At 44.1% G+C, this 13479-nt stretch overlaps 1 protein-coding gene across 1 annotated transcript in view; it reads right to left on the reverse strand.

Annotated features, from left to right (window-relative positions):
- The window catches only part of LOC115393971 (phospholipid phosphatase-related protein type 5-like), a 28240-nt gene extending 27545 nt beyond the window's left edge, over positions 1-695 (reverse strand). Inside the window, exon 1 of the mRNA XM_030099093.1 lies at positions 395-695. Coding sequence (XP_029954953.1) covers positions 395-598 — 204 coding nt within the window. The 5' untranslated portion in view covers positions 599-695. The remainder of the gene's footprint in view (positions 1-394) is intronic.
- Positions 696-13479: the final 12784 nt, after the last annotated feature.

Below are 13479 nucleotides of genomic sequence, written 5' to 3' on the forward strand. Positions count from 1 at the left end.
CTGAAGTTCACCCGGTGAGCGGCTTCCAGCAGCGGACCCGGTGCTCCGATGTTTCGGCTTAACTGGTTCCCCTGTTAACTGGTGACCTTACTCTGCTCTTAACTGCAGGCGTTTAAATAACACTCATAAAAGGCACTAAATTTTGTCAAATGCAGTTAAAAAAGGGTTTCGCTTCTCCAGCTAAGGGGTTTTTTCGGGCTTTTCCTCAGAATCTGCTCGTTACAATACAGGAAGTAGGTCACCAATTGACCGGGAAACCAGTTTATCTGAAACAGCGACGCTCTGACAGCTCGGTACGGAGCTCGGACGCGGAGCTCCGGTGCTCCGGAGCCGCCGTGTCATGCCGGCTCCCGGCGGACACGGAGCTCCGGAGCTCCGGGGAAGTTTGACTCACCAGCAGCGTGGGCAGCCCGGCCACCACCGCGTACAGCAGCACGGGCGGCACGGCGCTGCGGTCCTCCGGTCCCAGGTACGGCTTGGTGTAGGTGGTGTCGTAGCAGAAGAAGCCCTGGACGTGCACCGTGAAGGTGTCGGTGTACTCGAAGTAGTAGGCCAGCATGACGGTCCCGGCCATGATCACCAGCTGGAAGTACAGCATGATGCAGACGGAGAGCAGGAGACATTTAATTAGAAGAAAGCCCGGCGGTTCCGCTGCTCCTACCCGGTGTCCTCCTCCGGCCACACCGCGGTACCCACACCCGCCGCACCCCGGCGCATGACGGAGCTGCTGCACCCGAGGAGAGGCTCCGATCCTCTGGATGGACACCCCGAGTCCTCCTCTACTCCTCTATCCTCCTCCTCCTCTGCGACTACTACAGAGAGAGAGAGAGAGAGAGGGAGAGAGAGAGAGAGAGAGAGAGAGAGGCGGGCGAGCGAGCGAGGGTGTGTGTGTGTGTGTGTGTGTGTGTGTGTGTGTGTGTGTGTGTGTTGGGGGGGGGGGGGGTGCGCTTCGTGCGTAAAAGATGTTCAATCCTGACACGATCTGCATCTTTGTGTGGATCACTAGTGTTGCTCAAAGTGTGGGGCACGTCCCCCTCAGCAGCACCAAAGAGCCTCAGGAGGGTCAGAGGTCATTTAATCTGCAAGCCCCTCCGCTGCCCCTTGTCTACCTTCCAGAAGAAATCATGATATAAGTGGAGGGTCAAGCTGATTTTTTTTTTTTTTAAGAAGATAAGTTGAATTTTTTTTTATTGACATTTTGAAAGGATAAAATAACCTTGAGTGAAACACTAAACGGGTTTTAAATGAGAATAATGCTTGTTTAGAGGATTGTGGGAGAAACCCACACAAAGTTCAGGGAAAACGTGCCGACCGGACGCTGTCGGACTGAAACAAGCATCTGGGCTCGTACCAGAGCGGTGCGAGGCCGCTCCCTCCTGACGCCGCTCGGTAAATAGAAATGAAGGAGAAGCTGCAGGACGTCGTGTCCTCTCATTAGGATGCTGCTGTCCTCCTCTGGAACGTGACGCAAGCTTTCTGCTCGAGGCGCTCGTCAAACAAGACGTTTGTGAGCAAAAACACATAAAGTTTGATTTATCTCAAGTTAAATTAAGTTATTGTCCTTACAAGCTAAGTTTTGGCTAGTTAGCACATATTCACACTTCCTAATAGGCTCATTAAACAACCTGAGTGGCTGCAGGTTTCCCATAATGCACTGAGAATATTCGATCGGGATTGCAACGATACTGACATCGATACTGTAACGCCATCCGCAGGTTAGAGAGACGAGCAAGGTCCGTAGTTTGAAGATACTTTAATCTTAATGATGACTGTCAGACAGTGAGGTGTGAGTATTATGGGATGCTCAGGTGGGTCTGAAGCACACTGACACCAGGAACGTTTTAACCCTAACCAATGCTGTAACTTAACCCCAACAATTAAGGATCAAAATAAAATATTCTTGTTGTCATGACAACACAAGTCCTGTGCAGCTGCTTTTAAATGACCCCTGCTATGAAATGATCCTGTTTTTTTAATTATTAATCCAAACACATAAAGTCTTCATACTTTTTCAAACTGTTTTACGTTCAGACTTCCCTCCAGCTCCACAGATTCACACAAGAAACAAAAAAACCCTTTTCTCGGCACGTTTAGTCATTCCCGTCAAAGTAAAACCCTCGATTCTTGATTTTAAGAGTTTATTTTGGACATTTGAGCCTACGAAAAGACAAATAATTTGCTCAAAAAGGAGTGCAAAGAAGCCGAGACCTACTGAATCTGAATAGAAATCTTATCTCTTTACTCCTGTTTCTTCAATTTACTATGATAATGTTTATATAAATAATAATAATGATAGTGAACACTATCATAGATATTCACCATAACTCCATCTACATTTATGTAGAAAGAAAAACAAAAACACAACAAATCAATAAAGAATAAATGATCAGTAACAGTAACCTATGAATACCCAGTTTGTCGTAAACTGTTGCATGCTGGGACATTCCCCTCTCTGCTTTTTCATAAGTGATTTTTGACTGTTGGTCTACTCATAGTGTTTCTTGGTGAATTTCTCCATTAATTTGTTGAAATATGTTCTCAGTTCTACCGAGTTGTGTGACGGTTATGAGTCACACACTGGATACACACTGAATCATCCATCAATCCGGTGCAGAGTTTAAACATTGTTCTGTACATATTTTAGCGTTTTCTGCCCCGGTGCCGTCTCTCCTGCTCACAGACTAGTTTTTGCTTTTTTTTGTGTTTTGTGAAGCTACTTTATGAATCTGGTATCGAACACGGCGTTTGTATCAGTGCTGGAGAACATTCAGTATTTTGCCCTGCTGCCCCCGTCTCCTACGCACCTGTCTGCTTATAAATGTGCAAACTACTCCTCCTTTAGACGTGTATCTCCACTCCCGGTGAGGACTATGGATTTTCCTCCTCTTCACCCAGACCGAGTGTGTCGGCATGGGCGAGAGAAGAGATGAAGAGCAGAACCTGCCTCGCCGCTCGGTGCAGATCAACACAGAAAGACTCCAAACTCCACACAGAAAGAGCCCAAAACGTCTGCAGATCCTTCTTCCACGTCTGTGCTGAAGTTTCAGACTGCTGTTGTTAATATTCCTTTCTATCACTTCAGCTTCCTTTTATTTCACACAGCGGTCTCCTTCAGCTGGAGGCTGGAGGCGGGTGGCGACGGAGGCAGAGGGTGTGTGGAGTCACGTGGCCGTGCTGACAGCTCTGAATAATGGCTGCCATTACCGTGTCAGCGTCGTCTCTCTCATTTTCTCCCTAACAGGCTTCATTGAGATGCTGTTGACGCTCCGTGACACAAACCTGTACTGGATAACCTCTGACTTCTTTCAGCCACTGTGTTTTCAGACATCATTCACACACAGAAAGTGGAGGTTTTCAGTGGTGAAGGATTCAGTTGGAGCTTGAAATTCAACATAAACTAGTTGTATTAGTATAGAGTTTTTTTTTTTTTTTTTTTTGCTTTATTAGTGGCGACCTTCATTTTACCAAACGGTTGCTTCAGATCTAATGACCTGTTCAGAGCAGGTCAGAAAGGCAGCATTTAAGCAAAGAATGAAAGATGGACACTCAAAGAGAAGAAGTCATCTATAAAGAAAAAGAGAAAGCTCCAGAGTCCTCCGGAAGGGTTCTGTCACAGAGTCAAGTGATCGCCAGGCAAGACGGGAGAAAAGAAAGGCCACAATATGTGGAATGAGACAGAGCAGACATTCATGTACAGAATGTGATCAGAGTCTATTCATGGAAGAAAAGCAGCAGCAACAAGAGTTTTATTCAAGATTTAAAATAGAAACTTATTTAAAATGGTTTTCAGTGTAGGCTTTAAAATTTCATCGATCTCTGTGTGTGTTTCTTTTTGGAGGGACACACACACAGGAGTGAAGTAAAACACATGGAGAACTCCATCCAGAAAAGGCTGGACCAGACTCGAACCATCAACCCTCTCTCTAGGTTTGAGGGCTTACCACTGCACCACCATGAGGCTTTTGATAGAAACTATGACTAAGACCAGTGCTCCAGCTTATATCACAGCAGAGGAGTCCCGTCAGCACAGACACACGGCTGCACAGTGGTTAGCACTGTCGCCTCGCAGCAAGATCTCCAGTCTGAGTCCGGGCTTGAGGGCCTGTCTGTGTGGAGTCTGCATGTTCCTCCTCTGTGTGGATTTTCTAGTTTCTACTTTTAAAAAACGAGTCCTTGAAGCGTGTCCAGTCATCACTGCTCTGAATTTGATCAAACTCTGCCCTCTGCAGGTGAGACGTTTGAGAGAAGCAGCACTGCGTGGTGTGAGTGCCGGCCTGCTGTCAGACATCACTTCATTCACGATGCTCTGCAGGATGGGAGAGTTCTGGCTCAGTTCCATTTCCTGGGTGAATCTCATTGATTAGCTGTACCTGCAGCACGGTGAAAACACAGTGACTTGTAAAACCATTGTTCCCTCTTCAGCAAATGGATTTTATGAGACCAACAGAGCCGAAAACTTCTGCTTCCCCTCGAATCAATATTTTGGAGATTTTGCTTTAACTGAGATCACAGCTGAACTGTTTTGGAGTCTCTCTGCCGGATCTGAACAGCAACAGACTGAAACTGCTCAAGCTCAGTCAGATTGGACTTAAAACGTCTTTGAACAGCAGTTCAGGGCTTCCCGGAGATTTTCATGTGGATTAGGATCTGGACGTTTCCACATTCTAACAGGTTTTCCCTGAACTTTTCTCCATCCATCAACACTGAAAGTCATCCCCACAGCATGATGCTGCCTCCGCCATGTTTCATCTCACACCCAGGTTAAAGCACCAAAACTGAGGAGGTAGACAGAGATGGGAGACTGTGAGTATATTCATAACCTTACATGGTTTTCATGTGATTTCACTGAAACAAAGGCTCCTGTTTTATATTCTGAGCTACTTTCACATGGCCGTCGACAGCCAGCCCGCTAATGCAGACTTACAGTCTTCATTGATTCCCAGCCTCCACATCTCAACACTTTATCTATTTATGATTTGCAGCAAAGAACAAAGCCAGTCTTTGTGTGCATAAGCTGTTGCAATGTCTTGCATGAACATTTGGATGACAAGGATTTCTGCTCATATACATGGTGAATTTGACTTGTTAACACCGTCCCATCAGGAGATCATTATGCAGGAGACGGTGATGAAACAGCCTCGAGATGAGAGGCCCTGTTGCTAAACCACGCTTTGATTCAGCCGAGATGAGAGCTGCCCCTCACACCTGTGACACTCCACGCACGTTTCCTGAATTTATTTTACAGGACGTTTATAGAAAAATCGTCTGAAATCAGAACACACAAGAACGCTGTTGAGAAATGTGACATTCCGGTTTTCAACACTTTCAACACTCAAGTCAAGAAGGAGAACCATCCACTGGTGGTTCACTGACACTGAAGATCTGGTAGAACCCGGGTCCAACACCTCTCCCTCTGAAGAACCTTCAAATTGGTGGTACTTTCACGTTCTCGGTTTCCTTTGATCTCTTGTTCTGGTGACTGATTAGTTTTGATCACCAGCTCCTGCAGAACATTTGAAGGAGTTTCTTGCCACTATAATGTGGAGTGGGCAGCTTGATTTGTTTTCTCTTCACATGAATCTGCCTTCAATTTGACAAGAGATCAGTCAAAACGCGGCGATGTAACTCGACGTCTCTCCGAGTGAGCAGGCGTGCCGCGGTCGAGATGTAAGAAATGCTTACATTGTGTTTTCTGACTCTGTTGTGCCAAAGGCAGCAGAGCGACCCAGTTACAGTCAACACAACACCAGGCATGCAGAAATACCTCCGCTAACAGGCACACTTCACTTTGAAATGGATATCCACTTCTCTCACACAGTTTTTAAATGACTGACGTGAGCAAATCACGCGTTGATGAACACAAATCCGGCTCAAACTCTTCGTCCTTCAGGTTTCGAGTGCGGGCTGGGTTTGATTTCATCATTGTGTGAGCGAACAGCCTCATTAGAAAGCATGGAGGAGAAGACTTCAAAGTGGCAGCTTCAAGCAGACCCAGCTTATCTGGCATGTCACACTTCATAAGAAATTCATGCAAAGGCAGCTCCTGCAGGCCGACTGCTCATGGAGGCAGCGCAACGCTGAAAACTCTTCATCCACCGAGTCACCGGGTCACATGCACCGCCAGGGAACATCCACTGCAGGGGAACACCAGCCACCTCTGATGGAGCCACCTCTAATCTCTCCACAGTTTGAGAAGAAATGCATAATTCAAATGACGGTTTGTGGTGTAGTGAACCTGAGTACACCAGCTTTTTTCAGAATACTTCAGTCTTTCAGATATGTCCATCATGCTGTTAAAAGCCACTGTTTTTGATTCTATGTCAGTGTAATTGCAGTTTTTAGAGCAAGCTGCTGAATGCCGACGTCATCAGAAAAGTGAAGTGAGCGCCAGAGAGCTTTAGCATCTCTTAAAACGAGTGAGGTTCGGGTCTGGAGGAGCACATATGGCTTTCGAGTGCAGTGAGAGATGGACTGATAAGCTTCCATCATGCTCTAGTAAGCACTTATTCAAAGGAGGGAAGCACCCAAACCACTTTTTTAAAGGACTAATACAAGCATGAGTATTAACCTTTAGCTACTTGGTGATACTGAGTGCTGTGACAAGTACTTGTTAGATGCTGTAAAGCCTAATTCATACTCTACACACAAACAATGTGCAAAGGCAGCCGATACTGGTATCGATATCGGCGCATCCCTAATTCAAACTATATTCAACTGTTCTTCGGATGAGGCTGCTGTAAAGAGTTTTTACTGCAGAAGTTTCAGCTTCTTGTTCTGAAGTCAGCATGGACTAAAGTGTTCCTCTAACACCATATTCTCTGCGGATCGTCTCCCTTGTAGCTTGCAGCGGTCATGAGTGCTGCAGTCACAGAGACACTCGTTGACTTGTTGGTGGAGGTGAGGAATACACTGAGGCCCTGCAGCTTCTGCAGTCAGATGGGACATTCACTGAAAGTTTGTTCTGCAGCTCTTCTTTCAGATTCTATCAGAGATACAGGAGAAAAGATTACACCCTCTTCAGACCTGAAGTCAGGCGACACACACCTGATTTCACTCAACAAGAGGCGAGCTGATACAGACGGATGGAAACAGACATATTATAGCAGGATGTCGGAAAAAGATTTCATGTCAAATGTCCTGGAAAACTTTGATGAAGGAACTTTTTTTGAAAGTGTGTTTATCTTCTTCTGTAGTAAAAAAGCCAGTTTCTTCTCATATTTCCACAAACTCACCGCATGACTTTACTGTAAAAGTTATCTTGCTCACAATAAAGTGTCTAACATTCACATCTGTACTCCTGATCTCTCACTGTAGCATCGTTTCCATGTTGTTTACTTTTTAGTGTCAGTGTTGAGTTAAGACTTCAAGTCTACCTCCAACCATTTAATCCCCACTGGACAAAGTAGAAAAAGACCCTAGTTTTATTTTGAAATGCTCCTTTTTAAAATTTTTTCTCATTGATCTTCAGACTGTTTGACCCCTCTTGAGAGCCAGTTTTGGGTCCCGCCAACATCTTCGACCCCCCAGGACTTCAAACGGATGCACCAATACTGATGCCAGTGTTGGGCTCAATACTGAACGGAGTTTCGTACTCAGAAAAAGATTCCTCTGTGAGCACTCCAGCATTCTTCCAGCAAACTGCAGTCTGTCTTTGTCATTAACCAGAGATCTGTGATGATATTGGGTCGGGATGTACATTCAGCATGCGACGACAGATGGCTTCGCTTCAAGGAAGCTTAATTTCATGAACGTTCAAACAGATGCGCCTTCGCGTGTTCTTGTCAGCCTGTCCTCCAGCTGCTGCTTGGCCATTAAAACTCCTCAGACTTCACCGAAGCCTCGGCGTCCAGTTATTACACTCTGCAAGGGATTATGTGTAGAGTAAAGATTATTCATTTATTTCCAGCTGCCTCGTATTTCACTGGAGTCGAAGACAAATCATTCAGATGCTTCTGTGAACGATACTTGGCTTTCCTTTCCTCTTGGTTCGGGAGTTTTCTGCCATCCTGTCTCCTCTACTACTGAATGCTAAATGTATTACGCTGGCTCCCTCCAGTGGTGGAGCAGGAAGCCTGAGAAAAAGCTTTCAACTGAAGCACGTTTCATATCATCACTCTAATCATTGCTTTTCAACAAACATTCTCATTTTTTTTAGTCCCCTACTTGTCTCAGTCAAACAAAGCAAGTAATTAAAACAGTTTATCACCAAAAAAAAAAAAAAAAAAATCTCTTTTTAGGGAAGAGTTTTCAATAAATGTCAATTTCACAGAGGCTTTAATTGTCTTGGCAAACTTCCTGAGCTTTAAAACAAAAAAAAAAGTGATGCTATCAAATTCAAAATCAACAGATTGTTTTTATAATTGAAATGGATAAATACTGGATAAATATAAAGCTAAACAGTTATTTTTATTTCAGGGCAGGAAGGGGACCAAAGATGACAAAGGTGAAAATAACACCGCAAAAACTGAAAATGAAGTCTCCCCCGCTGCAGTAACGAGCAGCTTCAGCAGCAGCAGCGAACAGCCTGTTAGCAAGTAACGCTGCTGCTGTTAGTAACAGCTGTCTGTGTTTTTAATTCGAATTACTTATTTTTTCGCGTGCTGTTGGTTTGCGGGACTAATGTTTTTCTGCTGATGTTTATTTCAGTCTGTCTTCACTGGGCGTCATGTCAGAGGGAGCGAGTTTTGATTATAGACGCCTCTGATTGGTTTTGTGTTTTCAGCACCATGGACAGCGCTTCAAATGACGACCACGCTGTTAAAGCGGTTTTGTTCTGTCTTCTCTTATAATGTGGTGAAATGCTGTCAGCCTCCTTAAGGAGAAAAGAATTTAATAAAATTTAAATTTGTTAGAACTTCTGAGTGTTTTTTTTTATGTTTAGCTTCACCTACCTACCATACTGATCACCGGAATCAGTACTTCTTAAACAATACTATTAAAACAAATTGATACTCCATATTCAAACAATATGCTTGCCTATTGCTAGACTATGCTTTACAGTGAACTACCGCCACACAACCACTGTTCTGACACCACTGGCACCTCAACAGCCTTACAGACCACTTAAAGTGAGACTGTGTCCTGTGATGGACTGCTCACCTGTCCAGGTGAACCTGTCTTTACTCACTGTTACCTGAACCAGATTCAGGACTCGTTCATACTTGGCATGAGCTTGCGTCTTGAGTAATATGAGCACAGTTGGGGGCCAAGATGCCAGTCTCAATGCTGCAGTAATATGTGTGCAGGGCAAGCTGGTTCAGATACAGTAACCCCTTACGTGACATCCACTTAAAGTTCAAAGGGCGCAGCGTGCAGTGTGGCATCAGTTAGCTCTTGTTTATCTTAGTACAATGGCAATCTTCCAAGACCAACCCATTGTATCGAGATCTACTGATAATCAATCATAGATTGATAGACCCATCATGGATCCACAGACAACAAAACCACAAACATCCAGTAGCTTCTGTTCGGACACAAACCACCGTGGCAGTTTGAGCTTCTCACTGTCACGCAGTTTAGAATGATTGTACACTTTGTAAAGAGGATGGACTGCGACTGTCTCAGACTGAGACACCTCTCGTACTTTCTCCTGGATGCTTCTGTGTTTTTCTCCGTGACCTTCGATGTTCTGTTCTCCTTCTCGGCTGCTTTATTCTCTCAGACACTGAGCGGCTCGTGTGTTGTCCGTCATGCATTAATCATGAGCTGCGTTCAAAAGTACAAAGTAACAAAGCCAGAAAGCAAAAGAGAGCATTTTCCTTTTATTTTCACACCATGCAGAAGCAATGACTGCACTTCCAAGAGTCTGTGAACCCGTCTGAGGACAGTCACACTGAAGGATTCACCAGAACTTTCCAGGTCACCTTCAGCTTTTGATTTTCTGATAAACTATCTGTTCCACTCTCTCTGTTTTAATATTTCTAAACCCACTGCAAAAACTCTACATCATAATTATGATGTCGATTCAAAACAGATTTCACAATCACAGGACAGACACTGCAAATTTGTTTCAACAGAACTCTGAGCAAAAGGAACAGGGAAAAAAATGGTAGAATATATCTGTGAGGAAAGAAATCCTCCTTTAGGTTCAGTTAAGTGTGCAGGATGCTTGAAAGCAGGAAATCAAACTCACGATCATCAGATTGTGCCTTTTGGATCAGAGCATTAACCTGGCAAAAGCCATATTGACATGTGCAGCAACAAATTGCTTCACATGGATTCTGTGATGTGTGTGAACAAATATTAGAATTCAGCTTGCTGGAAAGGTTATCAGAACATACCTCCCATCCCAGAGACCGGTACATCTCCCTCCGCTGCTTTCTGCTGAGGCCCTTTGAAGGCATGATCGATCCTCCAATCAGCTCCGACTGCAGAGGAAACAATACACCCAGAGAAACCTGGTGATTCACCAATGAATCGTATTTTTATAAAACGATCAAGCCGCTTTGTTTATAAGACACAGTACAGATGCAACAAGCCCACTTCTCTCAGATGTAATCAATTAAATCTGTTTCATTCTGCTTCATCTGTTTCATCACATTAATGATGGTGAAAACACAAGAGAGAGGAAAATAATGTGGCGTACTGAAGCGAGAGCAATGGAGCTAAAGTTAGTTTACATTAGATTGGATTATATTTGTCACATATAACTATGGCGGTGGGATGTAGTAACTGTCCACCAGGCTTTATGAACACGAAAAACATTTGACTACAAAAGACAAAACACAAATAGGTGAAACGACAATATACAGGAAAATTGACATACCTACAGAATGCACTAAGTGCAAAATGCAGCAGGTGTGTGAAGGTGAGGATGTGCATCCACACACAGAGTGCAGTCTGTGTGACTGTCTCTGTTTGTGAGGTTTGTACTGGAGGTCAGAGTTCACAGCTTGAGGGAAGAAGCTCCTCCTCTGTCTGCAGTCTGCCCCTCCTCCACTAGATGTCAGGAGTACTTGAATATTTTCCAGCTGAGGATCTGCTCAGCTGTTTAGCTGTCAGGATTTATTCAAGCAGACATAAATGAAAAACCCTCATATTGTCATCAGATCAGGGGTCTGCAGCCTTGATGACCATGAAAGCTGTTTTCAGGATTTTCCATCCAATCAAATTTGTCTGGAGCCACAAAGATGAAAATGATCTGAAATAAAGAAAAAAAAAACATATAGCTCGTTTGAAATCTTACGTTAACAAGTGTACGAATAATTTCATCAATGTTCATTATCTAATTTATGTACTCTGACATCCTTTTCTGTTAAGAAGTACTGTGAAAGACTTTTGAAGCATCGAGGAGGCAGAGAGAACATGCAGAGTGAGCTCAAACGCCACGTAAGCAGAAAGACGAGCCGAGAGCCGAACTAACAAGCGTCCAGAGGTTTCATTAATTCATGGGTCCTGTGAGGAGGTCAGTGTGACTTCAAGCCCTCTAACGCCTTGATATTCAGTTACGCCTTCTCTCCATCAGCTTCAGGCAGGTGAATCTTCAGATCCTGATCTGATCAGGTCCATTCAGGACCAGAGGGCTGGTTCATATCCATCTGTCCTCTGAACAGAGTCCATGTCCACTCGAATTCTGGTCAGGTCTCTATAATTGGAGTCAGATGCTCCTCGCTGTCTGTTACATCTACATGATGCATTTCCACGCCCGCAGCAGACGGTTTGAACGTAACAGGAAAACACAACCAGTCTGCAGCTGAGACAACTTCATTTCTTCAAACTTCCAGATGAATGGGACTTGTTCAGCATCTTGCGTGTCGTAAGACAATGTCTGACTGCCACAGTAAAAATAACATCTGAAAAGCTGAATAAACTCAGGATCCACCGAACTAAAGGTCAAGAAACACAGGAAAATAGCAGAAACAAAACTTCTGCTTGGTGAACACGTCGTGCTGTGTTAAACCAAAAGTCAAAGATGTGAGGGAAGGAAAATGAGGAGGAACAACAGTGTAGGACTTCCTCTGATATGTGAGGAAGATAGTAAACAGTAAATTCATCTAATGAAACACTTTCTTCACGCACACAGACTTCATGGCTGTTTAGTGACCATGTCAACAGTGGAACTGATGGATTTGAAACAATTCTGCACATATAGAAGCTCATGTAGTTTGATCTAAGTCATTTGCTGACTGTCAGTCATTCTGTCCAGGGAGATAGATCATGACATTTTAACTTGATAATACCAGAACTGTGGATTAAAATCAGCAAATGTGCAATCAAACCAACGGAACGCTGAAGAATAGAAACGGCTGAGGGGAAATATTCACCATTTAAATTGTGTGTGTGGTCTGCTGTGGATTTAAAATGCTTCCTGACAGCAGAAGACCTGCAGGTCTCTCCGAGCGTCCTCACACACAGTGTGTGTGTTTACGGACCAGCGCAGCGAGGACACACAAACTGAACTTTAGTGACCTTTATGAAGGAGAGCCGCAGTCTGCCACATCTGGTACACAGCACCATGGAGAACCAATGAGAACCAAGAAGAACCAGTCAGGACAAATGTTTTCTGCAGCTTTGACTCTGCTTGTTTTCATAAATCTGTTTCAATAAACTTCTGGCTCAGGTTGAATTTCCTTGTTACGTTTGTGACTCTCACCAAAACACTGCTTACTTTCAATCGAATAGTTTTATTTTTGATATTAACCCCTTTCTGCATTGATTAAACCCTTTTTTACTAAATGATATGAATGAAATGATGCTCCTGCAGGGAGGAGGGACTCCTACCTTCAACAGATGAGGTGCGTTCAGGGTCCTCCTCTGTTAGACCCTCTGTGTTGCGTTCAGGGTCCTCCTCTGTTAGACCCTCTGTGTTGCGTTCAGGGCCCTCCTCTGTTAGACCCTCTGTGTTGCGTTCAGGGTCCTCCTCTGTTAGACCCTCTGCGTTGCGTTCAGGGTTCTCTGTTAGACCCTCTGACAAACTCCATCCGCTCTCTGTCGTGCAGCGAAGAGGAATGGTGCCTTCATATGCTGTCGGAAATTTCAAATTTGGAGAAAATTCAACAGTCGCAGGAATATACAACACTATCACAAAACCTGAAGGGTATTATTATAACAGAAACATAAAATGCAGTCTTGAAAAAAGAGCTAAAATGGAATATTTTACAAAATGTTTCATTTTCTCTCAAGCATCTGAACTAAAAACAAAAAAAAGAGAATGTTTTGTGAGTTGTTTTTTTTATTAAAAAATAAATAAAGAGGCTGAACGTCTCCATCATTATTCCCACATGTCATCTTTCTGCTTCTTAGTGAAATCACGTGTGACCGAAGAGGTTTTAGAGCATAGTAAACGAAAATTCCTGATGTACCCTGAAGGCAGCTTTACCTCAGTGTCTTTTCCATCAGCAGTAATTAGAGTGTCCACACACACACACACACACACACACACACACACACACACACGCACGCACGCACGCACGCACGCACACACACACACACACACACACACACACACACACACACACACACACACACACACAGTGTTTG

Source organism: Salarias fasciatus, chromosome 9 (genome assembly GCF_902148845.1).
Source record: "Salarias fasciatus chromosome 9, fSalaFa1.1, whole genome shotgun sequence".
NCBI classification, from domain to species: Eukaryota; Metazoa; Chordata; class Actinopteri; order Blenniiformes; family Blenniidae; genus Salarias; species Salarias fasciatus.